At 54.3% G+C, this 25,308-nt stretch overlaps 2 protein-coding genes across 4 annotated transcripts; both read left to right on the forward strand.

The window, feature by feature from the left end:
- The first annotated feature begins 297 nt into the window (after positions 1–297).
- Positions 298–12,240, forward strand: LEMD2 (LEM domain nuclear envelope protein 2). 2 transcript variants are annotated; one of them, XM_051809008.1, is made up of 9 exons: positions 298–1,815; positions 2,677–2,717; positions 3,611–3,689; positions 4,941–5,017; positions 5,662–5,741; positions 8,117–8,262; positions 9,263–9,364; positions 9,447–9,549; positions 10,198–12,240. In XM_051809008.1, the coding sequence occupies exons 1-9, from the start codon at positions 318–320 to the stop codon at positions 10,346–10,348; spliced, it is 2,277 nt and encodes a 758-aa protein (XP_051664968.1). In that variant the 5' UTR covers positions 298–317; the 3' UTR covers positions 10,349–12,240. The 2 variants fall into 2 exon arrangements, with proteins under 2 accessions (XP_051664968.1, XP_051664969.1); XM_051809009.1 differs by having other exon boundaries at positions 3,614–3,689.
- A 1,202-nt stretch (positions 12,241–13,442) lies between these two features.
- Positions 13,443–25,011, forward strand: IP6K3 (inositol hexakisphosphate kinase 3). Of its 2 annotated transcripts, none has more exons than XM_051809010.1 (6): positions 13,443–13,977; positions 16,864–17,186; positions 20,734–20,857; positions 21,867–22,039; positions 22,654–22,829; positions 23,554–25,011. In XM_051809010.1, the coding sequence occupies exons 2-6, from the start codon at positions 16,994–16,996 to the stop codon at positions 24,007–24,009; spliced, it is 1,122 nt and encodes a 373-aa protein (XP_051664970.1). In that variant the 5' UTR covers positions 13,443–13,977; positions 16,864–16,993; the 3' UTR covers positions 24,010–25,011. The 2 variants fall into 2 exon arrangements, with proteins under 2 accessions (XP_051664970.1, XP_051664971.1); XM_051809011.1 differs by lacking the exon at positions 13,443–13,977 and adding an exon at positions 14,441–16,428.
- Positions 25,012–25,308: the final 297 nt, after the last annotated feature.

Genomic DNA, 25,308 nt, shown 5'->3' on the forward strand with positions numbered 1-25,308 from the left:
GGCCCTAAAAGCGTCAGAACATCGGTGTGGCTTGGTCGGGGTGAGGTGGGAGATGCTCGAGGGGGGGACAACCCGTCACTGTCGCGGGCGGTGACACTGGCCGACCCCAGCGCTGAGGCTGCTTTTGCCCTTTGCTTTCCCCATTTCTCGCCCCTTCTCCCCTGTCCCGAGGGGAGCAGCAGCTCCCGCCGCCCGTTCCCTCCGATCCCTCGGGGCAGCAGCGCTCCCCTCGACCTCCCCGACATGGCGCCCGCCCCGCCTCCCTTGTCTGCCCTTCCCAAGATGGCGGCGCTGGGGCGCGCCGGGCCCCTCCCAACATGGCGGCGGCGCTTCCCGCCTGCGGGGCGCTTCCGGCGGGGCCTGGCGCGGCCATGGCGGAGCTGACGGACGCGGAGCTCCGCAAGGAGCTGCTGGCGCTCGGCTACCGCCCGGGGCCCATCACCGCCACCACCCGCAATGTCTACGTCAAGAAGCTGGGCAGCCTGCGGGCCGAGGTGGCGGCCGCCCGGCGCAGCGGCCGCACCGCGCCGCCCAGCCCGGGCCGCTCCCCCGCCGGGCCGCCGCAGGCCTCGCCCTCGCGGCAGCGCTCCAGCTTCACCCGCGACAGCGAGGAGGAGGAGGAGGATGAGGAGGAGGAGGAGGAAGAAGGGGGGCAGCCGCCCGCGTCCCGCTGGGGGACGTCCAGGGAGGGCGGCGGGCAGGCCTGGGGGGACCCCCGCGGGTCCCCGCCGGGCCGGGCCAGAGGCAACAGGGCTGAGGGCGGCCTGTCCCGGGACAGCCTCGGGGGGCTGAGCCCCTCGGAGCGCTGGGGGACGGCTGTGGAGAGAGGAGGGGGCGGGCTGGGGGCGTCCCTGGCCGGGCACGGGGGGCTGAGCTCCCCGTCCCAGTGGGACACGTCCATAGAGAGGAGCGGGGGGCTCGGAGGGGGGTCTCACTCGCCCCTGGACGGGCCCGGGGGGCTCGGGCCCTCGTCCCACTGGTGCACGAACGCAGAGAGGAGCCGGGGGCTCAGCACGGGGCCGGGGGCCACCCTGGATGGGGTGCGGGGCTCCTCGCTGCAGTGGGGCACGTCAGCAGAGAGGAGCGGGGGGCTCAGCAGCGGGCTGAGACCCACCCTGGACAGGGCCCGGGGGTCCAGCTCCGCGTCCCAGTGGAGCCCATCGGCGGAGAGGGGCGGCGGGCTCGGCTTTAGGGCTGGCTCGGGGCCGCCCCCGGATGGGGTCGGGGGGCTGAGCTCCACGCCATACTGGGGCTCCTCGCCTGGCAGGAGCGGGGGGCTCGGCTCCAAACCCCTTCCCAGCGAGGAGAGCGGGGGCCTGAAGTCCAGGAGCCATTGGGGCACAGTGGGAGCTGGGGGCCAGAGCTCCCGGGACCCCTGGGACACGGCGGGGGAGAGGAAGGGGCTCTCCTCCAACAGCTGGTGGAGGCGGGGAAGTGAGGTGACCCCCAGCACCCAGTGGGGCTCCTCGGCGGCCCCCGGGGGGCTCAGTCAGCTGTTCAGGAGGGGGAAGGAGGACCTGACTTCCAGCGTTGGCAAGGAGGCAGAGAGGGATGCGAGCGCTGGCGGCCGGGCCGGGGGGCTGATCCGGCGCTTCCCGTGGCGGGCGTCCAGCGATGGGGGGTACGGAGTGACCCCCCGCACTGCCCTGCTCCGCTCAGCCCCCCGGCAGCAGCCCGAGGGGAAGGGAAAAGGCCTGGAATACTACCTCTCCCACTTCCTCTGCCTCGCCAGCGTAGTGCTGCTCCTCATTTTTCTGGGCATCCTCGTGGTGAAGATGGTTGGGTCAGGCTGGCTGGACAGGAGAGACGAGAGCTGTACGTGCACGGGTTTAATTCTGATTTAAACTCTATTCCTCACCTCCTTCCTGCTTTACCTTTATCGCTTCTGTCACCGTCATATTTATCATTCTCATTGCTCTAACCTGACATCTCTGTGTCTGTCCCCGTTTCCATCTCCCCTTGCCCATGGGAAACCTCAGTCATGGAAAGCAAGTCAAGTGGGTGATTTTTCCAAATGAGCTTGGCCTTCAGTTCCTCAGAACCGTGGGTTTTATGGGGAGTGCCATTCCTGCTAGGCCAAGGATGGATTTTATGGATTCCTGCTAGGCCAAGGATGGAGAACACAATGTCTCTGTAACACCCAGTGTGTTCTTTCAATGTTCCCTCTGCTGGCTCAGCCCTTCCCAACCTTTATCCTGGGCAGGGGAAGTGCAGCAAATGAATTGGGCACTTAAAATGTGACAGAGCTTCCATGAGAAATGGAAAGGGGCTTCCCCACCACCTGATTTTAAAAAAGCCTGTGCCTCGAGGAGGTTTGATTTCTCTCCCAGATACTTGAGGTGACTGTGGTGGGCAGTGAGTGGCATCACTGGAGTGTAAAGATCAGTGGGAAGGGGTGTGAAGCATCTCCTCAAACAGGAGCTGTTAGAGCATCCAGCCCCAGTTTTTACTTCCCAGCTGACCAGATTCATCACTGGCACCTTTTTATTTGTTTTTCTCCAGTGCTGCTCCCAGAGCAGCTCCTGAACAGGCCATTTGCATTGCAAGGTGCTGCCCGAGGGAGATTAACAACAGCAACATCAGGCTTTAAAGCAGAACCTCCTTTTAAAAGATAATTACTCTCTTGATCAAAGCTCTTACTTGCAGCCAGCTAACTCACCCTCTTCTCTCTCGTAGTTAATCTCTTGCCTGTGGATTGTGACAAAAGCACGGATGATGTAAGCATTTATTTATTTATCTTCAGGTCTGGGGGATTCTCACAGAACAGTGATTATTCTATGTAACATCCACCCATAGCAGTATTGCTGTAAAATGATTAGTTCTATCATTTTACAGAAAACTTGGGACTTGATGGGTTGGAATTAATGGGCCAGATTAAATTAGGAATGTGTATGAGACTCCGAAAGATAAAAATTTAAATTCCCAATTACGTGAATCAATTTCTTTAACAGTTGTACCAGAAGTGATATTGGTTTGCAATAAAGCTGTTTGCAGCTTTAACAGTACAAGATTTAATCCAGCTAATTCCCTGGACGGAGTGTCTGCACAGCTTGTTCTCCCTGTCAGGATGGATTGTTGGGGAAGCTGTGGCTGCCCCATCCCTGGGAGTGTTCCAGGCCAGGTTGGACAGGGCTTGGAGCAACCTGGGATAGTGGAAGGTGTCCCTGCCTGTGGCAGAACAAGATGAACTTTAAGGTCCCTTCCCACCCAAACCGGTCTGGGATGCTATGATTAGGAGTGAGAAAATTTCCTGTTGGATTCTGAGTCCTGGTTGGTGGCTGGGATGTTCTGGGGACCACAGATCCATCCCAGGGGGTAGCTGGTGCTGCAGGCTGGGCTGGGGTGGTCGGTGGTACTTCGTAGAATCCCAGACTGGTTTGGGCTGGAAGGGACCTTAAATCTCACCCAGTTCCACCCCCTGCCAGGGGCAGGGACTTGCAGAGAATTCCCCAGGTCACCTTTGACTGGAACCTGCCAGTCCTGTGGGTGTGTTTGGTGGGAGCTGGTGGGGCAGGACCGAGCCAGACTGCACTGCTGCTCTGTGTGGGGCCTGTAGCTGCTCTCCCACTGTCCCACTGCCACTGCTCATGTTTGCTCCTGTCTCTGCCAGCAGTTCTGCCAGGCCAAGCAGAGGGACATGACCATGGCTGTGCTGCACGAGCTCTACAACTACCTGTCCGTGCAGGCAGGTGAGTTCAGTCACTCAGAACTCCTGGGTGTCCAGGAACTGCCTCTCCCAGCTCCCTGGTGCTTTCTGCCCTCACTTTGGAGAGAGTGGTTTCTGGAACAGTCAGTTCCCTTTGAAGAGCTCTGAGGAAGTCAGGTAATAGGAAAACAGGAAAAGGTGGGGTTATTTTTATTCTGATTAGTGCTCGGCTGGTGCACTCGTATCGCTCTGCCCTGGTGAGTGGGCCTTGTTTGCACTTGACATGCTGGGAATTTGAGGTAGAAATAGTCAGTTTTATGATTCTGCCAACATCTTGAAATTGTCTTCAAGGCACTCAGAGCCATTAAGTGTAAGCTGGTGTGTTTTTACAAACAAAGTAAAAGTGGCTTAAGAAATTGTCATTTTCCGCTGAAATGTGGCAGCAGATGTGTGAGTGCCCCTCTCTTCTCTCACCACAGAGGCTCTCTGAGCTGGGTTCAGACAGCTCAGTCTCTACTATATTGAGTAAATCCAGCCCATCACTCGTATTTTGGGATGGAGAAGGCTGCTAGAAATCCAGTGCACGAGTGGAGACTTGTTCAGCAAGATCCATAGCAGTGGTAATCAGTAAAAGTGTTTCAGTTCCATTTTCTGTATTTCAGACCTCAAGGCTGAAGGCTTTGGATATGAAGCTGCACATAATTCCTAAATCTTTTCAAATCTGACTTCGGCAGCTGCCGGATTTCCACCAGATTTACTCAGTCTCTCAGCACATTTGTTTAGTCAACTTGGTGAGGGAAGTTTTAGAGGATTTAGTTCCTCGCCAGCATTTCTGTGCCTGGGTGGAAGGCAGAGCTGTGATTTCGGCTCCTTGGGAGCATTTTGAATGCTGGTCAGTAGCTGCACTCTGCAGTCCCTGAGTCCTGGTGGCAGGAGCCCCTCTGCAGGGCACCAGGGCCCAGACATGGCTCTGTGCTCTGCAAGGGGCACAAACAGGATTTCCCCCCTCATTCTGTGTTCAGCAGCTCTGAAGTGTGAGCTTTGATTGCCCTTATCCAACAGCAGCTCCAAAGTGTGGTTTGATTGCCCTTATCTAACCTATGTGCAGTGGCTGAGCATTTTATTAATAGTCATAATCTGATCTGCCTGCAGTATAAATCTCACCTTGGAGTCATTCTGCTCAGGGCTGGAGCTGATTGGAAAGGAGAGTATTCTTGGTGTACATTCAGAGTGTAGTTCTGAGCTGTTCAAGGGCTTTTTTCCAAACATTATTTCTATTTGACTTTTTTACCAGGTAATTTTGAATGTGGAAACCCTGAGAATCTAAAAAGCAAATGCATTTGGGTTAGTGAGGCGAAGGACCACGTGATGGTGAGTAGGCTGTGAGCAGCTTTGTTATGACCTAGTGCTTAGTCTCTTATAAGGCAATAAATAATAGACACTAAAGCAATTCACCATCCGTTCTGCTCCCTCATCCTGGTTTGATTCTTTCCCATATCTCTCCCTTCCCCTTTGGCCAGTCCTGTTCTCAGCAGTTCTTTTGAAAATCATTTTCTCCTCCATCTGTGATTCAGCCCCTGTAAATCTTAACTTAATGGTTTGTTGTTTCACCGGAGCCATCAGTCTTGTGAAACCAGAAATTTGGATTGAGGGCTGGGCAGAAGAAGGATTTTTCTATACCCCAAAGTGTCAGGAGACAGAGTGCTCTGATCTAGCATTCCATTTCTTTCCTGGTAAACTGTCAGTAAGATTATGTTGTATTTAGTGGTTAGTCTTAGCAGTCTGGGATGGTGTTATTTCACAGAGTGCTTCATGCATCATCTACCCAGTCAGGAGACTTTAGTCCAGGCAGACCTTCAGGCTTAGTTCCCCTTCCTCCAGTTTGCAGAATTCTGATAAGAATTAACCTGGGGACAGACCATATGGAAGGAATTCTCCCACTCCTGTAATGAAATAATGTTGTTCAGTATTTTAAGTGAATGGAGAACTAATCTTCTTATGGATTCCTTGCACAGAATGTTACTGGTAGCTCCCCACAGAAGTTTGAAGCTGCCCTGCACTGGATACTGAACAGCAACAAGGATTTGGGAATTTGGTAAGTGGAAGCCCAGTGTGTCAAAGTTCCAGTTCTGAGGGTTGGCTGCTGTGTAATTGGACAGGTCTGTGGGTGCCCTTCAGCTTCCAGACCTCGCTGGGCTTCAGCAGGTAATGTGGGATTGGCTGTGGCAGTGCCTGCTGGGCAAACTTCCAGAGGAGAACAACAGCCCTGCAGCAAAATGGCAACTGAGCTCTCCAGGAGTGTGATCCCCAGCCCTGGCTGCAGGACACTGTGTCCAGGGATGTCTTGCTGCCTTGCAGATGAGATGGGAATGGGAGGCCAGGGCTACTTGTGGCATCAGTGGTTGTGTTGTGCCTCCTGTGAGGTTTGGAAATGGTGGTCCTGGTGTCTGCCCATGGTCCTGCCCCTACAGCCCTTCTTAAACTTACCCATGTGGTTACTTTTACCAGTTTCACAGTTTCAGCTGCAGCATTAGTGGAGCTGCATCCTTGGACCAAAGGGTTCCCTGGCCAGCAAAGCCCTCTGTGCAGTGGGGAATGTCACCCACACTCTGGGATCCTTTGGAGCAATCCCAAGGAGGAGGAGAGGAGAATGGACCTTGAATGGTATCCGGAGTGTCAGTTGTCCCTCTGGCAGAACACCCAGTGCACATTAAATCACAGGATCACTGAGGTTGGAAAAGTCCTCCCAGCCCATGGATCCACCCTGTGACTGTTCCCACCTTGTCCCCCAGCCCAGAGCACTGAGTGCCACAGCCAGTCCTTCCCTGGACACCTCCAGGGATGGGCACTCCAAACCTCCCTGGGAGCCACTTCCAGTGCCTGACAGCCCTTCCATGAGGAAATTCCTCCTGAATGGATTGTCTGACTGACTGTGGCTGGTGGTTGGTCACTGAGGGGGAGTTTCTCAGCCAGCAGTGCTGGGTTTTCAGGGAAAACCCACAACATTCAGTCCATAACCTTAGGAAAGAGTGTTACCAGAGTCTGCAGCCACTGTTACCTTCCTCTGGGAAGTGTGGGCTGCCTCCAGTCTGTGCCAACTCTGAAGTCTAACAGTTGTTTGCATTTCCACGTTGCTAAATATGTCTGTGATTAACTGAATTGCAGCAGTTGGAGTGAAGGGGTTGGTGAGCAAACCTTGTAGGAATTCCCATTGCTCTATTTGCTCTTAAATATTCCTGCAGCTGCTGCTGTGATCCAAGGATCAGACAGTGTCTCCTGCTTTGATTACTGGTGTGTGCAATTCCCAGGATGGGACGTGGTTTCCTTAGGGGCAGGTCTGGATTTGTAGGTGGTCTGGGATCCAGAGTTTTCAAATCTATATTTTTATACTCGAGTAGGAGCTGTGGGATACCAATATACTCCCATTTTTATTTCCATAATTAGCAGCTCTGTTGTTCCCCAAATGGATGCACTTCCCTGGAGCCCGTGTGCTGTGCAGGAGTGTGGAACAGCCCCAAACATCTGCCCCTGGCATTTTTTGCTACATGACATTATTTTTTAGGTGCTAGTCTCAGAGGCAGGACTGAAAATGAGCTTTGCACTGGGTGATTCTGCTGCATGTTTTAAATATTTTCATGGAATTTGGATTGTAAATAAGACAAGGGCGGGGGAAACAACTGTGTGTCTCCATCTCCTGTAGAATCCAGAATCAAATCCAAGCTGTCAGCAGTTTGTGAGCTGAGCACTAATGAACTGGGAAAACCTCTGTCTAATGGGTTGTTCAGTGCAGACAGAATTAGGAGCTTCAATAAAATCCCCTTTGGTCCAGTGGCTTTGGATCTGGTGGCTCTCCCCTGGATCCCTGTGAGGGGATGGCAGAGGGAGCTGGGAGCAGGTCAGGGCTCAGGGGAGCAGCAGGGCAGGGGGTGGTTGGCAGTGGTGCCCTCCCTGCAGACACAGCTGATGCTCTGTCGCTGTTGTAGCTGAGCTGTTCCTGCTCCCCAGTGCTGAGGAGAGCAGCTCAAGCTCCCTGGCCTCCCCCAGCTCTGGAGCAGTGACTTGGGGACCGTTTCCATCTCTGTGCTGGGAGGTGGGAATCCAATTTCGAGTTTAATCTTGTGCACACTGAGAGGGGCTGTCAGAGAGGCTGCAGCGGGAGGCTCCCGAGTGCCGGTGGCAGTTCCAGCCCCGCTGCCTTTCCGCAGCCATATCCAGCCCTTGCTAAGCAGCCAGTCCCGGAATGCTGTGGCAGGAGCAGGAGGGAAATGCTGTGGCAGGAGCAGGAGGGAAATGCTGTGGCAGGAGCAGGAGGGAAATGCTGTGGCAGGAGCAGGAGGCTGTCGGAGCGTTTCCCGTGCGCTGCGCGGGAGGAGTTACCGCATCTGCAGTCTGTTTGTTCTCCCCGCCTTGATTAAAGACTGCAGTTGGAGTCTGCTCTCCTCAGTGAGATTTTCTGCCTCTTCCCACCAGGCTGAAAGGCAGAGACCTGGCGGGGCCTGTTTCCAGCGTGGAGGAAGTGTTCTGCCTGGAATCTGCCCGCCCGCAGATGGGGCTCGGCTGCCGCTTCCGCCGCGCCGTGGTCACGGCCATCACCAACCTGTTCCTCTTCTTCTGGAGTAAGTTGGGAGTGCTCAGCCTCCCCTGCCCGCTGCAGGGACGAGCCCTGTGCACACACACACGTTCCCAGCCATAGGAGATGACTAACAGAGGTGAAATGAATCTGCTGATGAGTTAATGTCTAATTAACCTTTGTTCTGGCAGCACAGGGAGACCCGCAGCACTGCTCTTGTGCTCTGAGTGCTTAAAACGTGCTTTAAATCAGCCAGCTGATTAGCTCTCTGGGTATTCCTCAAGTATCCATTATTATGGGCTGCAAAATAAGTGTGTTAACTTACCTAAAGGAGTCGGTTTTTCTTTTTTCTTGCTCTAAGCCCCAAAGTCTTCCAGCCTCTTTAATAATGACTTGTAGCATTTCAGGGTTGGAGGTTTTATTGGAATAGTGTGTCGTGCCTCAGCTGAGACAGAGGTTTTACCCAGCGAGGTCATAACGAGAGCTGTGTGACTGGAGGAGTTTATAATCCAGCCTGACAGGGAGGGGGAGACAGGGGACAGTTTTGTTCAGTGCAGAGACTGAGATGCTGAATTCTAATGGGGGCACTGTCAGTGCTAAAACTTCCATATAGATCTGAATTTTGGGCTGGCACTGGAGCCCCAGGCTTTATTTCCTTATCAAGCAGCTCTCCTTGGAGCAGTGAAGCCTGACAGTCTTCCAAAGTGATCACTGTGGGGGAGGCCTCTGGCAAAGACTCCTCTGGGACTTGCAGAACTGTGGTTGTGCCGAGGTTTCTTTTGGGGGGGAGCTCTGTGCTGAGGCCTTCCAACCACCTCATCCCACATCCACATGTGCTCTTCTGCTGCAGGGGGTGGTCAGTACCAAGGGATTTTAGGGTGCAGCTGCACTGGGGTACAAAATGAATCACTTGGGTTCAGTTCCAGGCAGGCCTGGGTCACAGGGAGTGAAAGGTGCCTCTGGGGAGAGGCAGTGTCAGAACTAAAACTGCTTCCAGCAATACACAAGTGGTAGTTACTGAATTCTGTTTGCTTTTATTCTCCTAGGTCTGATCACTCTTTGGGGGATCCTGATCTTCCTCAGGTATCGCTGGCGGAAGATGGAGGAAGAGGAACAAGCCATGTATGACATGGTGAAGAAGATCATAGGTAGGAGCTCTGTGAGTTCAAGTAGCCCTGCTCTGCTTCCTGCAGTGTTGAGCTCTCACTGTTCTGTTCTCCTTCCCCCCAGCTGTTGTCCATGACCACTATAAGGAATGGGAACGGAATTTGGAACGTTACCCCTACGTTGGCATCTTCCATGTCCGGGACAGTCTGATTCCTCCTCAGAGCAGGTGAGCTGGATCTGGGCCCTCGGGAGGGCTGGGATGGGATTCAGCACAGCTCTGAAGTGCAGCTGAGTGCTGGGAGCTGCATTGCAGGAGGAGGCTGGAGCCTTTGGGTCGGGAAAGGGTTGGACACAACTGAGGCTGTGCCTGAACCTGGTGCAGATCGAAGGGACAGTCCCAGGGCTGGTGCTCTGTGCAGTCCCACAGGTGTGTTGTCATTGCTCTGTCCAGCAGCACTTGGATTTGGTTTGTTTGGACATGGAGCATCAGCTGTTGAACCGGTCCCTGGGTGTGAGGTGTCCAGAATAACTGGATCCCAAACGGGAGATCCTCAGAGTGTCCCCTTGGTGAGATCCCTCCTGCAGGAAGGGGGAGGGCAGTTTGCTCACTGAGCCCCTTTGCAATATGAACTGAGCCTGAAATCCACTGTCACTGACAGAGGGTCTCACCTTCCCTCCAGGCAGGACCTGTGTGTCCATGCCCTGCTCTGAAATCTCCTCAAAACCAGGATTCTGGTTGGATTCCTTCCCTGCCTGCACAGGGAGCGGGAGGCAGCCAGTGGTGCCTGGATCCGTAGGCACAGTTGCTGTAGGCAGGGAAGCACAGTGAGGTTGTGATTCTAATTTACTTCCTTTTCCTTGCTGTTTCTTGCAGAAAGAAGATGAAGCGGGTGTGGGAGAGAGCCGTGGATTTCCTGGCCTCCAACGAGTCCCGCATCCAGACAGAGTCCCACAGGGTGGCCGGGGAGGACATGCTGGTGTGGAGATGGACTCAGCCCTCGTACCTCTCGGACTCGGAGCACTGAGGAGGAGCAGGAGTGGAGCAGCTGTGGATGTGGATGTGGACATGGACCTCTGCAAGGGGACAGGCCCCTCGCTGGTGGTGGGGGGAGCAGGGCCCGAGGGTTGGGGTTGCACGTGTCTGTTTGCTCTTCTTTCTGAAAATCCTCACACACGCAAATTCAGGGCAATAATGTTGGCTTGGAAAGAAGATGGGCTTGAGCTGGTGGGAAGCTGGAATTGCACCAAAGTGAGCCTTCCACAGAGACCTGGCTCCCGTGGCAAGCGAGCAACGACTTACAAAGAGTAAAAGCACAGCTGCTCTCGAGGGCTGGGGCGTCTCTGCCAGAGCCCGGGGGTGCAAAATTTGACCTCAATTCTGCAAAGGCCAACTGGTGGCAGTGTCCACCAGGCAACGTGCTTAAAGATGACATTTCCCATGGAAACATTAGGGTGGCAGTTCAGGTGTGTTTTGTTAGAATCTGTTTTAGTCAGGACAGAGAGGGATGAAAGCACTCGCTGCTTCCCAGCGAGGAAGATGTGTTGGCTTCACCCTTCCAAAGTGGGGCAGAGGGGGAATGGAGTGAAGCTGGGCCTGGAGGAGGGAGGCAGCCTCACGTGCCTTGGTGGTTTGGGCTGGGCTGGGCTGGGGGGATGGAGAGAGGTTGTGACCCTGTTACACTTTTAAGTCTGCAGTCTGTGTGCTTTATGATTTTAAGGGGGTGGGGGGAATTTGGGCGGAAAAATAAAGGATATGGGAAGCTTCCAAAGGCGCTTTGCTGGGGCTGCAGCCACGGGGATTGGTCTGTGGCTATTAAAGGGCAGCTTTGGGAGGGCTTTGAGGACTGAGTGTTCATGTTTATGCTGGGCAGCTGCAATGTCTGTGCTTGTGCTGGAGCAGGGATGTGCCAGCACAGGGATTGCAGGGTTCCTGCAGCCCCTGCGGGTCCTGGGAGCAGCTCCCGGCCCTGCTCCGTGTCTTGTGTCTGTAATCACTTGGTTACTTCAGCTGCTTTTCGTGTCCAGCAAACGAGTGTTTGTTTCCAAGGAAATGGCACCAGTGTGTGGCAGTTTGGGCTCAGCAGAGATGTGGCTGCTCTGCTCTTCCCAGGGCTGTGCAACAGCTCGGGGGGCTGCAGGGACCAAACCCATCGCTGGCATCAGGCAGGAGAACTGCAGAGTGAAGCCAGTGTTGATTTGAGCCCTGTGTCCTGTGGATGTTGTCCCTGGGGAGAACATCCCGAGGCTGGATGAGCTCTGGGCGGGCTGGGGCAGCCACAGCCCTGCTCCCTCCTGGGCAGGGGATGCCACGTCCCTGCTCCTTGTGCCAGTCCCTGCTCCCCTGGCAGGGTCTGCAGCTCTCCCCACACCTCCCTGGGTGGGGAGTCTGCCTGGCACCCCTGGGCTGCTGGGGATCCACAGGGATCTCCTGCTCCTGGACATCCCCCGGAATGGGTGGAGGGAGTGGGTTCCTCCAGGAACAAAACACAGGGAGGTCTTTCCCATTAAATGGGGAATATCCTGTGTGGAGCTGACTGTTACCCCATATTTTTGGTTGTGAAAGTTGGGTGTTTGGGCAGGAGACTCAACAGCTCTTCAGGGGAAGGATCAGCTCCTCCCACTGTAATAAATAGGGAATAAAATGAAAGCAGCCTTGATTCTCCCAAAATGTAACCAGATTGTCACTGCTGCCATACAAATTCTCTCAAACACTGGTGCCTACATTCTTAAACCTTTTTAAACTCTTTGTGGGGCTTGGGTGAGCTTTTTTAACCGTCCAGAAGCGCAGAGTGAGGCGTTGCCGTCATCCTTTTGTATTAAACCTGGTTTTGTAGAACAAACTTCAATGGCTTGGTGCTGTTTATATGTTCCATTTAGCTCTGTAAATCGATATAAAAAATAAATTTATTACAAATAATTGTTACCTTTATTTTTAATGGAGAAATCACAGACTGTTCCAGGTGGTTTTGCTCAGATCAGGTGGATCTGCCCCGGGGAGCTCCATTTCCCAGAAGCTGCTGCTGATCCTGTGCCTTGGAGCACCCTCAGGCCATGGTGAGCTCAGTGCACTTTTGGGACATGTGCCAGGTGATGGTATAGGAAGACTGGGAAGTGATGAGGGAAGTAATGAGGATGGAGTGGGATGGATGTCCCTGCCCTGCTCCAAGGCTGTTGCACATAAGCACATCTTGATGGTAAACCAGGTTGTCTTCAGGGCTCATTTTCCTTGAGTGTTTCAATCCTTCCCTCACCCGAGTGTTGGTGGAACATCTCCTGCCAGTTCCAGCTTCTCCCAGGTCCCCTGAAGTGGCAGGAGTGGTCCCTCAGTCACTGTTGTGTAACATGGTTGGCTCATGTTTGGTTAAAGGAATGTTTAATTGATCTCATCCTGTGGGTCTGAGTGACAAAGGGGGGGATTTCCAGCAGCACAGGAGGGTGGCTCTGTGGCTGTCAGGAGCTCAGGAGCTGCCTCCTCTGGCAGAGTCGTGTCTAAGGTTTGGGAACAGAAAAGGCTGCATGGCTGCATCTCCTCAGGACCCGCATTCCTGTCGGGATGCTCTTACCCAGCTGAGGTTGCTAAGTTACAACTGCAATATATTCAGGGTTAGGAAATGGTCCTGTTTGGTGTAATTCCACATGCAATTCCCAACCTGCTGCCGTTTGCTGCAAAGCCCCCATGGCAGCCCCGGGGCCCCAGGCCTGGGCAGGGGTTTGCTGAAGTCCTCAAGGTCCTGTTGGGGACTGGTCTGGGACTGGGGGTGGGAGTGGGCACATCCCCTCCTTGTCCCAGGCACTGCCCAGGTTGTGTTTGCCTTGTGATCCCCTAAATAACACGTGGGTCCCTCTCCTTGGGGTGCAGGGGCTGGCACAGGCTGGCACAGCATGTCCAGAGCCTGCCCTGGGCACACACTGGAGAGGACTCCGGGCTGGGGGCACACGCTGTCCTTGCCTGGCTGCAGGAGACAGCCTGGCCCTGGCAGGAAGTTCCCTGGGATTTTTCCATTCCCACACTGCTCTCATGTCTCTGGATCCTCTCACCTGCTACCCAGCTTTGGGCAAACCCTCCTCTCGCCCTGGGCATTGCCCCCCTTGCCATAAATACCACAGAGATGGGTGATTTGGTGTCCCACAGCACCCCAGCCCCTCACCACCCCATTCCTGGCTCGCAGCCCCTGGGTCTCTCCTCCCCAGTCTCCCTGGTGTGTTTTCCCACCCAGCAGGTGGGTTTGGGAGCTCCGGGAAGCTCCGGATATCCATCCCTTGCCCAGCCCCAGCCGCTCTGCAGGGAGGTGGTAAACACAGGGGGGGCCAGTGGAGAACAGCCTGGCCCAAAGGGCCAGTTGCTTTCCTGGAGAGCCGATTGCCCAAGAGGCTGGAGCGTGGCCTTGCTGGAAGGCCGAGCACAGGCAGGTCCCAAGCCCTGGCCTGGGCTGATCCCTGTCCCACGCAGGGTTTCTCCCGGGCACGGCTCAGCTGTCAGCTGGACATTCCAGGCTCCTGCCAGCGCCGCCGCACTCGTGCCCAACCCTTCCCTCATTCCTTGCCCAACCCTTCCCTCATTCCTTGCCCTGGAGGCACAGCGAGGAGCAGGGGAGAGCAGCGCCGGCAGCACCCCGAGGTGCCCCCCAGGGAGGTGTCTCACCTGCACACACAGGTGAGAGCCAGGGCAGGGCAGGGGCAGGAGGGGCAGTGTGAACATGACTTTGGAGGGTGGGCAGGATGTTATTAGGAAGGCTCCAAGCATGGCCCTGGCTGGTGGGAAGGGACGGGAGCAGCAGGGACATCTGGCACTGGGGGGGTGCTGGGAACCTCTGGAGCAGCCCAGGGGCTGCAGACATGGGCCTGGGGGCTCCTGGTTCTCCATCGTGCTCGTGGCACCACCAGAAGGCACCAGGCTGGGCAGGAGGGGCTGGTGGTGCTGGGTGGTGTGGAGGGGAAATTGGGCAGGGGGGTGACGGGACCTGTGCCCGTTTCTGTGCTGGGTGGTGGCACCATGTCCCAGCTCTGGGTGGTGGCACCGTGTCCCTGCTCTGGGTGGTGGCACCGTGTCCCAGCTCTGGGTGGTGGCACTGTGTCTCCTCTCTGGGTGGTGGCACCATGTCCCAGCTCTGGGTGGTGGCACCGTGTCCCCTCTCTGGGTGGTGGCACCGTGTCCCCTCTCTGGGTGGTGGCACCGTGTCCCCTCTCTGGGTGCTCGGTGCAGGGCTGGCCTGGGCTCCAGGGCAGCTCCAGTAGCGAGAGCTGTGGACACACAGAGCTCATTCTTGCCTTGCCTGTTAATGAGGCACAAAAAGAACCTGCAGCCCCTGCAGTGCTCAAACTCTGCAGAGGAGCTTTGGGATGCTCTGGGGAGCCAGGTCCCAGAGGGGAAGGTGACCACGAGGTGCAGCACTAAGAGCATGGTTCTGTGCACAGAACTCTTGTTCTTGAAGTGATTTTAATATTCCTGAGGATTTCTGCCACGAGGACCCAGCTGGTTTCCAGGCGAGGGCTCTCTCCCAGGGCCAGGCTGGCTGCGTTTTGCTCCTGAACTTGGAGCCACATGAGTTCCTTTTGGGATGGTCTGGAGTAGGTGCTAATTAAAGATTAGAGAATTTAATCTGCTTGGGGTTTTTTGGCTGGATTTGGAGTTGGGAGTAAATAACCTGCTTAGCTCAGACTCTTCTGATGTTTGGCCCTGAGTGAGAGCAGGGTGTAAAGTGAAGTACCTGGGGAGCAGAGGTGTCCCCAACAGCCTGGGCTTGTACCCAGGCAGAGCTCATCCAGGTCCAGCCCCTTCCATGGGCAGGGACACCTTCCATGGACCAGGTTGCTCCAAGCCCCATCTCTTTTCTGGAGAAATATTCTCTCTATTCTCCTTCCCCAATACTTTCTGCCTCTCCTCCACCTGCAGCACCTGGGTTGCTTTTCCTTTAGCTCAAGGAAAAATCCTGAAGGCTTCTGGTTTGCTTGGAGGACACGGATTTATCTGTAATTCCGTGTATTTTTAGTGACGTAAATATCTCTTGGCATTTGCGATACCTTGAGCCAGTGGAAGTGATTTATTTCAAGTGTCTTGTTTCAGGGGAGCTCAGAGCAGCTCAGTGTTTGTGGGAACATTTATCTGCTCCGAATGGATGAGCTGCTTCCGAACAGAAACTCCCTGAAAAGAACCTCCTTCTCCTCCTGCAAATCCTGCTCCCAGTTTTGCCTGGGAGAAAACATTCAGAGCTTTATCAAAGTGTGGGTGTTTTTCCCCAACTCCCTTCGGAATGCCAAGGTTGCCAGAGCTGTCAGGGGGTTGTGACAGCCGAGTTTCAGCCTTGGACCAATGTCTCTGAAGCAATAAAGGATTTAAGTCATGTTGTGCTCTGCTCCAAAGAGGTGTTATGACAAATCCGTTTGCTTTTGGCTTTTCTCCTTATTTTTGAGGAAGGGAAGAGGGGGAAAAAACCCACACAAAACAAACCACAACAAACCTGCAGGTCTCGAGGCAGAAAATCCTCTTTAAAAATTGTCACAACTTAACAAAATGCCAAATGCTTTTATTAACTCCTGGAAAGGCTCCAAAGAGCCTCTTTCTTCCCGGCTGGAAACTGCTTGGCTGGGGCCTGGCTTTGTTCCCCTGGGTAAGGTAATTGCAGAGCAGGAACTCCTCCCCAAAGAATGGAATAGTGGGGGGGAAAAATCCCACCTTGGGGGAGATAAAGGAGCTGCTCGTGGGTTTGGAGGTAGGAGTGGTTGTTCTCCCCCTCCTCTGCCTTCAGCCCACTCCATCCCAGCTCTCCAGGTGCAAAACAAACCTGGCACCTGCACCAGGTGATTGTTTGCTCGGGGTTGACCACAGCAGGAGGGGAAGGGGAGATTCAGGCAGCAGAGATCACAGAATACCACAGAGGTGGAAAGGACCCACAGGGATCATCGAGTCCTGAGCTTTGCCTCCTGCTGTGGGATGGGGAATACTCTGTGTGTCATTGGATCCAGCTCCTGGGTCAGGCTGTACCTGCTGGCTCTGGGGAAGGGCTGAGCTGCCCTCCTGGCAGAGCCCTGGGAGCTGCTGCCCATGATGGGAAGCTGCAGGTCCCTCCAGGAGTGCCACCAGCCCTCTGCTGTTCCTGTCTCCTGGGTGAGGAGGGGGTGATGGTGCTGCCCTGGTCACATCTGTCCTGTGGGGTTGGTAGAGGTGGTGTTGCTCACCTGGCAACACATCTTGGAGGCTTTCCTGGACAGAAATGGATTTCCAAAGATGTTATTATCCACTGCACTGGGGTTTTGCTGGCAAAACCAGGATGCAAATCATTTTAAGTTTCTTGATAATTCCCTTCTGTCTCTTTTGCCCCCAGCAGATCTAAAGTGGGTGTTTTCTGGACTCTGTGTTTCAGGCTGGGGCTCCCTGCCAGCCCCTGGGCACTGAGATCTCATCCCACCCGCCTTCGCCCTTGGTACCTGGCTCTGGCTTTGCAGTGGCTCGTCCCCCCTTCTCCCTCCAATTCCTGGCTCTGGCTTTGCAGTGGCTCGTCCCCCCTTCTCCCTCCATTCCCTGATTCCCTCTGTTCCGCAGGTCCCGGCGGTGTCAGCCCGGTGTGGGTGCGGATCCAGCGCGGGTGAGGAGGCTGCACAGCCCGGGCTCGGGCTCCCACCGTCCCGTGCTGCTGCCGAGGGGGATCCAGCCCCCCGCCAGCCCCCAGCCCATGGTGGGCCAGAGCCCCCTGAGCCCGGAGCTCCTGGCCGTGCCCCTGGAGCCCTTCGTGCACCAGGTGGGAGGGCACACGAGCATGCTGCGCTACGACGAGCACACCGTCTGCAAGCCGCTCGTGTCGCAGGAGCTCAGCTTCTACGAGTCGCTGCCCTGGGCCATGCGGCAGTTCACGCCCCAGTACAAAGGTAAGGGACGTACAGACCGCCCACCTTCCTAAAAACAGCCGCCCTGCCACAGGTGAGACCCTCCCAGTGAGCCTCCCCCTGCCCCTCTCTCTGCCCGGTGTCCCCTTCAAACACCCCCAGCTCTCCTGGCCCCGAACCCCTTTCCCAGCTGAGTTTCTCAGCTCAGCCATGGAAAAGCAGCACGGGGTGCCTGGGAGGGCAGCGCTGGTACTTTTTAAGGCATCCTCCCTCCCTCTCTTTCTTGCTCCCTCGGTATTTCTGCTTTTACTGCCAGACTTGTGCTGCTCATAAAGCTCCTGACCCTGGTTTTTGGGGGAGGCGAGAAGCTCAGCTGTCACGTAAAAACTTAAAATATCTTTTGGTCCTTCGGTGTTAGAGAAAAGAGCTCAGTCAGCCACAGTTCCAGCCCAATCTCTCCCTTTCCCAGAAAGTCAAGGGCCCCCGCAGATTTATGGGACAATATTAAAAAGATGCTTCAGGGAGAAACCAAGTTTGCTCTGGGCGGTTTCCTCTGCAGGGTTTGGTGCTGCAGTGCTGGGCCCTGCTGGGTGCCACTGATAAAGCTGTTAAACAGTCCCAGTTTACCAGTCCAGGGCTGCCCTGGTTATTAAAACCTTTTTGTCTTTTTCTCTCCTGTTTCAAATCCCAGAGAGTTTTGTGATGAAGGGTAATTAAATAGCAATTCTCCTCCAATTTGGCACTGGGCACACGTTTTCTCATCTCCTGGCTGTCCCAGGCAGTTAAAGAGGTGGGATGTTTTCCCACGAGGATGATGGGGCTGACGAGCATCGGTGGGAACGATCCTGAGGGTTCCATCACCCCTTTACACGTGTCCAAGTGCCTCATCCCTATTCTTAGGCCCAGGGAGCATTATGTAATGATTGACATTCTGTGCAGTGCTGATCAAATATCATTCCAGCCTCACCCCAAGCCAGTAGCTCCCTTCCCTCTCACCTCACCATGTCAGGCAGGTTGCTGACCTTGGGACTGGCTTCCCCCTCCCCATCTCCCTTCAAGCCCTGCCTGCCCCAGCTGAGCTTGGTGGGGGATGCTGGGCTTGTTTTCCAGCTCAGGCTCCCATTGCACATGGCAGTCAATGAATGTGCTTGTAAATGTAAAAATAAACCCACAAGGGCAGAGCTCCAGAGCAAAACCTCCTGGGATACCACCAGCATGGTGACAGCACCCATAAATACCCACTGGTGCCTCACTGGTGCTGGCAGGAGGGGATTGGGGTGTCAGGGACACTAAAGGCCAGCCCAGACATGCACCCAAATGCATCCCAGAGAGATGTTTTCTTACTGCAGCAAAGGAGAAGGGCTGGTGCCATGTTTCAGAGAGTTGTTTTACACACGTAGGTCATGGCAGGACATGTGCAAACCCATATGGAATCACACCAGGAAACAAAAGCATTTTCCAGGCTGAGATGCAGCTTTTTGAAGCCTGAATTTTCAGCCGGGAGGGGGGAGAGGATCACATTCCCTTCCAATTTAACGCTCCTTCTTGCCTTTGAAAATCTCCCCGTTAATTTTCATATTAATGGCAGATACTTAACAACTCTTGGTTTCACGCTATATATAAGTTTTTTGGGCCAGCCTGTCAGCACTATGTAAATGAGCACAGCCCTGCTGACTGAGGCAGTAACTGGGACAGTTTTTAAGGTTTTTAAGGCTGTCGGAGCATTCGGAATCCAGGGCTCGCCTCACAGTGACTTTTTAAAAATATAAGGGCTTAGATTTAGGCAAGAGACACACTGGCTTTTTCCTGCCTACATCCCCTGAAAATTCAGAGCAGGCACCCGGGCTGGGAGGAGATCTGTTTGCTCTCAGTAATATGGATTTTTACAAAAGGGACTCAGGGAAAGGATAATGCTGGAGCCTGAGGAAGGCAGAGCTCCCTGTGCCCAGCACCACCGTGAGCAAAGGGTTGGGAGAGCTAAAAATATTACCTGCCCCCTAATTAAGGTTTTCAGACCCCCCATCTCCCCTGGCAGAGCAGCCTGTGTATATTCCTCCCCCATTTCAGTGTAAAATGAGCCAGTTTAATCCAGTCTGTTCACAGTAATGGTGATTGCACAGCAAAAGGAAAGAGAAATGGTTGTGGTGGCTGAGCAGGGGGTGGAGGGAAGTGCATTCAGCACAGCTGCAGGGTTCTGGGGGGCAGGACCTGGGGAGGGACGGGCACCCCCAGTCTGAGGGGGTGGCTGGTGGCTGCAGGGACACGGGGCTGCTGCAAATCAGGTGGGGAAAACCTCCCTCAGGCAGCAGAGCCCGGCAGGCACAGAGAGGGCACAGCCTTCTGTCTGTGTTTGCTTTCTGTAATCTCACTTTAAATGCAGAGATGGGATTTTGCATATTTATTTGCTTTGGCACCTTTGCCTGGGAGAACAGAGTGCCCTTGTTTGTTGGGCTGCTGAGATGCATCTCCCTGCATGCCCAGCAGACCTGGGGAGGGTGCCCTGGGCACAGCTGGGTTAAACCCTGCTCCAGCAGGGCTCCTTCCACTGATGGTTTTGCTGGTCCCACAGCCCTCCCTGCCCTCTTTTGGAGCTGGAATCCCCCTGAGCCCCAAAGGGCCGTGCTCTAAATATGCCCCCAGTGCCTGTGGAGGCTCAGCCAGCCCTGACAGAGCTGCAGAGCAGGATGGTGTTATCAGCCTTTCCCAGAAAGGTCAGGGCTGGCTGGAGTGAGAGCTGTGGCCATTCCTGTGCTGTCACTTGAGAGGCAGAGTCAGCCATCCCCGTGCCAGGAATGGGCTCAGAGTGGGCTAAATCTGTGATGGGCTGGCTGGCATTTGAGCCCTGTGATTCCTGTCAGAGTCAGGGAAAATTGCAATGCTAAAATTCATAATGGTGTTTTAAGCACTTGGGGTGGAAAAAATACCCCCTGGACACGATCATGTTCCCTCTAGTGCATAAATATGGGACGTGTGACAATCCTTCCCCCCGTGGGATATTTGGGTGCTGGTCCTTGAGGAAGGACATAGCCATGGCAGTGTGTGGGCAGCACTGCCAGCCCATGCCCACGTCTCTGCCCTGCTCCTGGGGGCTCTCCAGTTAACAGAAGCACTTGGCACGCCGAGTGTCTCTGGAAAATTCCTTGTCCCCAACCCCCCCTTTGCTTCCTGCCAATGAAAAGCATTTCCAGCCTTGTCCTGTCTTAAAAAAAACCCCACTTAAATCCCTTGTGCTAAATAAGCTGGGGTCTTGTGGTCCAGAGCTGGGGGCTTTTCTGGGTCACTTGGGGCACAGCAGAGCCTGGAGGAGGACAAAGGAATGTGGTGTGGAAGGAGGCAGGGGCCAAGCTGAGCCTTGAAAGGAGGAACACTTGAAATCCCCGAGGCTGTTTTCCAGGGTCTCAGACTAATGGTGTTTATTGGGCCTGAAATCAGAGGGGGATCACTGTGACAGGCCACCAAACATGAGGAGGCAGCTGGGCAGCCCTCTCCACAAGGCTGGGCCTCCTTGGGCTGGTGAGGTGGTGGCCAGGCCTCTGTGACAATCCACAGGTTTGTCTCATTCCTGTTTGTTTTTCCCCTTTGTGTCCAGGTGTTGTCTCAGTGCACCTGAAGAAGGACAGCCTGGGCAACCTGACCCTGGTGGCCAGCCCTGGCACCGAGCACGGGCTCGTCAAGAGGAGCCACACCCAGGGCACCAAGACCTTCCGAGACAGGTGAGGGTCTGCCACGGGTGGGACACTCCCTGCCAGCCTCCTGGTCCTTTCCTGCCACTTGGGTGGGCTGGGCTTTGGGAGGGGTCTGGTGGCCAAGTGGGCAAAAGCAGCCCCAAGGCCGGGGTGGAGAAGAGCAGAGCCCAGCCCGGGGTGTCCATGGCTCTGCTCTTGCCCACCCTGGGGATGGAGCAGGGGGGATCCACAGAGGGGATCCCCAGAGGGGCTGTGGCTGAGATGCTGCTGCTCAAATATCTGCCTCAAACACGCTTTCAGCCCAACTCCTCAGAGCACACCCTGCTCCAAGGGAGGAGCAGCCCCAGGAGAGCAGTCACTGAGCTGGGAACACCCTTCTGCTGGCAACAGTTGTGCAGCACTCCAGGGGCTCCAGTCCCATCCCGTCCCAGGGGAGAGCTCTCCTGGGAAGGCACCACAGTGCTTCCAGCACACCATGACTTTTGGGTTTGCAGAGGCTTTCTGCAAAACATCCTTCATCCCAAACTGCTTCAGAACTCACCTGGGGCAGCTGTGACTGAAGGTGCAACACCACGACCGTGGAACTGCTGCCTTTGGAGCAATGGGAGTGATGGGTTTTGGATGAGTGAGACCAAGGACAAATCTCCTCACTGCTCCCTCCTCCCCTCCTTGCAGCCAGCCCCTCTAGATTGGGAATCATTCCCATTGTTGGACCATTTGCCTGTGCTGTGCCTGTTAGGTGGATAAATAGAGATCCCTGGTCACTGGGGCTGTGAATGGCTTTTCATGGGAGCCAATGCACTTTAAATTATAATGAAAGAAAATATTGGCAGGCAGAAATAGCTGCCTTTCTGAAAATTACTGTTATGGAGTAACAAAGGATCTCTGCAGGTTGGACATGATCAATATGTTTCCTTTGAGAGCCCCTGCAAATTCACCTTATCGAGTTTGAGGCTCCACAAAAAAAAATGAGTGAAGGGAATATTCTCCTCTGGAACTTCTAAACCCAGTGTGTTCCTTTGTGTGCTTTGCCCAGCTGCTCGGGGAAGGTGCTTTTGAGAACAGACCTTCAGTACCACACAGACTCCCTTTTGGAAGATGCAAATGGAAACCAGCCAGAAAGAAAGAGCTACAACCCCTGGGGACTGCACTGTCACAGGCAGCACCTGAACCGCATGTCCTCCAAGCACAACGAGAACAAACTTCATCGTATCCTTTCTCCTCCCTCCCCTCCAGCACAGTCCTGGCTGCAAATAACAGCTTGGAATCAATGCATGGTGTATTGCAGGGGGACACTCTGCACACACTCTGGGAAAATACAGAATGTTCTCTGTCATCTTCTCCCACTGCTTAAAAAAAAAAAGAAAGAAAAAACCCAGTTCCCATAAAGAGTTCTCGGCAGAAGTCAAGGATCCCCTTGGCATACATTTAAAAACACAACTATGCAGGAATTAGCAGCTGCCTCGCCTTTTATTTTCCTATTACACTCCATTACCCACCAGTCATGTGAGTAATGGAGTTTAACAACTTCCCCCACCCACCGGAGCGAGCTCGGCACCGAGGGAAGGTGTCGGAGTGACAGCCCAGGGCTGTGGTGTCACTGGAGAATGGAGCTGTTGGGGCTTTAATTGGTAGGACTGTAGTACAGTAAATTAACTGGAATTGGCAGCGAGAGGCCCATAGCAATGACACGGAGGAGAAATTGGCTCAGAAAGTCTCATTACAGTTGTGAGCTGTTATGGGGAGCGTCAGCAGTTGCTTTGATTTAAGGCCTCTTTCAATTAGAATTCGAAAATATTGGGTTTCCCTTAACTCGTGCCCAGAGTTTCTGTTGCTGGAGAACGTGGTATCCAAGTACAGCTACCCCTGCATCCTGGACCTGAAGATGGGCACACGGCAGCACGGGGATGACGCCTCGGAGGAGAAGAAAGCCCGGCACATCAAGAAGTGCGAGCAGAGCACCTCGGCCTCGCTGGGCGTCCGCATCTGCGGGATGCAGGTAAGGCAGGGCCTCCAGCCCCTTGGGGTCCGCCCCAGCCACAGCTTGGAGCCAAGCTGGAAACCTCCAGGGACTCTGCTGCTGTGAACTGAAGCAGTTTTATTCTCTTTCCCCCCCAATGCAGTAAGAACTGGCCACTCAGCTCTGTGAGCTCTCAGAGAGGAGAGGACGCTTAGGGAAGGCTGTAGAATGCAGCACATTAGGGTAACTCTTTCCCCATACCACTGCCACCAGTGTGAGCAGCTGGAACCAGTTTACCCCAGCTGAGAACTCACCTGTACATGGACACAGATTCCCACCTCCTGCTCAGCTCTTGGCTGCTGCACAAAAAAAACCCCAAAAAGCACCACATTGCCCTGCTCGTGCCTTCACTGAGCCACCTCGTCCTGGTGCTGCGAGGGCCAGGGGCTCATTCTGGGCTCAGTGTGATGGTTTCTCCTGCTTGAAATCCCCCCCTCTCTCCTAGAAACCCAAACCACGCATTTCCTTCTCTCACTCTGCTCGAGCAGGTTCCAAAAGGTTCAAAACCCTGCCTGAAGGATAATAATGAGAGTGATGATTATGGGCACATACAGAGCAGCCCAAACAGTGTCAAACCCCATGTCCCTTTGTGGTGTCCGACACCTTTCTGTGAGCAGAGCTGGACTTCAGTGATCCCAGCGGGTCCCCTCCAGCTCAGGACTCCAGTCTCTGACTCCGTGGATTCCCGCTCTCCCCCCTGCAGGTTTACCAGGCGGACACTGGCCATTTCCTGTGCAAGGACAAGTATTTTGGCAGGAAGCTGTCCCCGGAGGGGTTCCGGCAAACCCTGCGCCAGTTCCTGTGCACCGGGAACCAGCTGCGCACGGACCTGCTGGAGCCCATCGTCCTGCGGCTCAAGGCCCTGCTCTCCGTCATCAGGAAGCAAAGCTCCTACAGGTTCTACTCCAGCTCCCTCCTCATCATCTACGACGGGCAGGAGCCCAAGGAGAGCGCGGCGCCCTTGGATCATCACCTTCCCCTCCCGAAAACCCACGGCGCGAACCCCGCCAGGGTGGACGTGCGGATGATTGACTTTGCCCACACCACCTTCAAGGGCTCCAAGAGCAGCCCCACCCCCTACGACGGGCCGGACCACGGCTACATTTTTGGCCTGGAGAATCTCATCAAAATCCTTCAGAGCCTCTCAGAAGGAAAATGAGAATCTCTGTGCAACAGCCTGGATTTCCTAGTGACCGATAGCCCTGCAAATACCGCCTGGGGTCAGCTGGGTGGGACCCCCCGGGTGCTGGACACCCCGTGCCCGGCGTGGAACGAGCGTGGATTGCTCGGGAAGTGCTGAAAACTCCACATGCCATTACTGAGCTGAAGCGTGAAAAGCAAAGAGCTGGGAGAATCTGCTCTCTCTGCCATCCATCAGAAGATTTATTTTCCTCTCTGGTTTTACTGCTATCCTTGATTTATTTGTGAGCCAAAGAAAGCATTACTTGGAAGAGTCTTAATGATAAACCAGGACCTGCTCACCCCGACGCTCACGAAGCCGAGCGGGCCGAGGGGATTCTGGGTGTTTGGGGCAGGAATGAACAGACTGCAGTGTTCCATTCAGCTCCTGCTCCATGGGGGGGAAAACCACACCCCAGCATTCCTGCTGCGCCTGCCCAGCGCCGTGGGATGGTCAGGGTTCTCTGTGCAGGGGTTCAAACACACCTTGAGGTGCTGCAGAGAGTCTGTGCAGCTCCAGGAGACCAAGAACTGCCCCCTCACCAAGCTTTGACATCCCTGCAGGGTTATAACAGGGCGTGTTTCAGGAATTTTCTAAGCAAGGGGCTGAAATGTGATGACTCTGTCAGGTATCAGTCACAAAAAACATTCACATCAAGGGATTTTTGCTTAAAAAAAAGGAAAAAATAAAAAGAAAAAAAGTGTGAGACTGAGTCAGGGACTGGACGTCAAAGGTCACCCAGAAATTCTTTGATATAAATATTGTGTGTGTGTGTGTGTTTGAAAGAGAGGATAACAAAAGACTCAAAATAATGTTTACAGCTTTTGTGGACAGCTTTTATTATTATTATGGAACAAAATATAATTCCTTCCTGCATGATGTGGGAAACCTGAAGGAGAAGTTCCTTGCACAAGGAATTGAGCTACAGAACTCCATTACCGGGGAATGGGGATATAAATAAAATTGTCTGAGTAACTCTCAGTTTCCATCTCTTTTCCCTCCCGCAGCATCCTTGAAGTACATTATCCTTTCTTTAGGCCTGTATTTTTTTAAGAGAGTCGTTATTTCCCCAGGTTTAAACACCAGATCCTAAGGGAGACCCTTCCCTTGGATTTACTGCGGACAGCTGGGGAGCTGCTGAAATTTATAGCTGGAAAATTTAAGACATCTGGCCCAGTTGTGTATTTTACTTGGCTTGAAGTCCACCAGGGAAGACTGTTGTTCACAGTGTTGCATATTTCTTGACCACAAACTCAAGATGGTTGGAAAAAAAAAAGC

This window comes from Manacus candei, unplaced genomic scaffold (assembly GCF_025592945.1).
Source record: "Manacus candei isolate 608988 ecotype Guabito, Panama unplaced genomic scaffold, ASM2559294v1 h1tg000073l, whole genome shotgun sequence".
NCBI classification, from domain to species: Eukaryota; Metazoa; Chordata; class Aves; order Passeriformes; family Pipridae; genus Manacus; species Manacus candei.

Bases quoted from the DNA above. Each gene is read 5' to 3' on its own strand.
- LEMD2 (XM_051809008.1), top strand. From the start codon at position 318: ATGGCGGCGGCGCTTCCCGCCTGCGGGGCGCTTCCGGCGGGGCCTGGC. The intron at 2,718-3,610 runs GTAAGCATTTAT...TGTCTCTGCCAG, and splicing joins GTGACAAAAGCACGGATGAT to CAGTTCTGCCAGGCCAAGCA. The intron at 5,018-5,661 runs GTGAGTAGGCTG...TTCCTTGCACAG, and splicing joins AGGCGAAGGACCACGTGATG to AATGTTACTGGTAGCTCCCC.
- IP6K3 (XM_051809010.1), top strand. From the start codon at position 16,994: ATGGTGGGCCAGAGCCCCCTGAGCCCGGAGCTCCTGGCCGTGCCCCTG. The intron at 22,040-22,653 runs GTATCCTTTCTC...ACTCGTGCCCAG, and splicing joins CAACGAGAACAAACTTCATC to AGTTTCTGTTGCTGGAGAAC. The intron at 22,830-23,553 runs GTAAGGCAGGGC...TCCCCCCTGCAG, and splicing joins TCCGCATCTGCGGGATGCAG to GTTTACCAGGCGGACACTGG.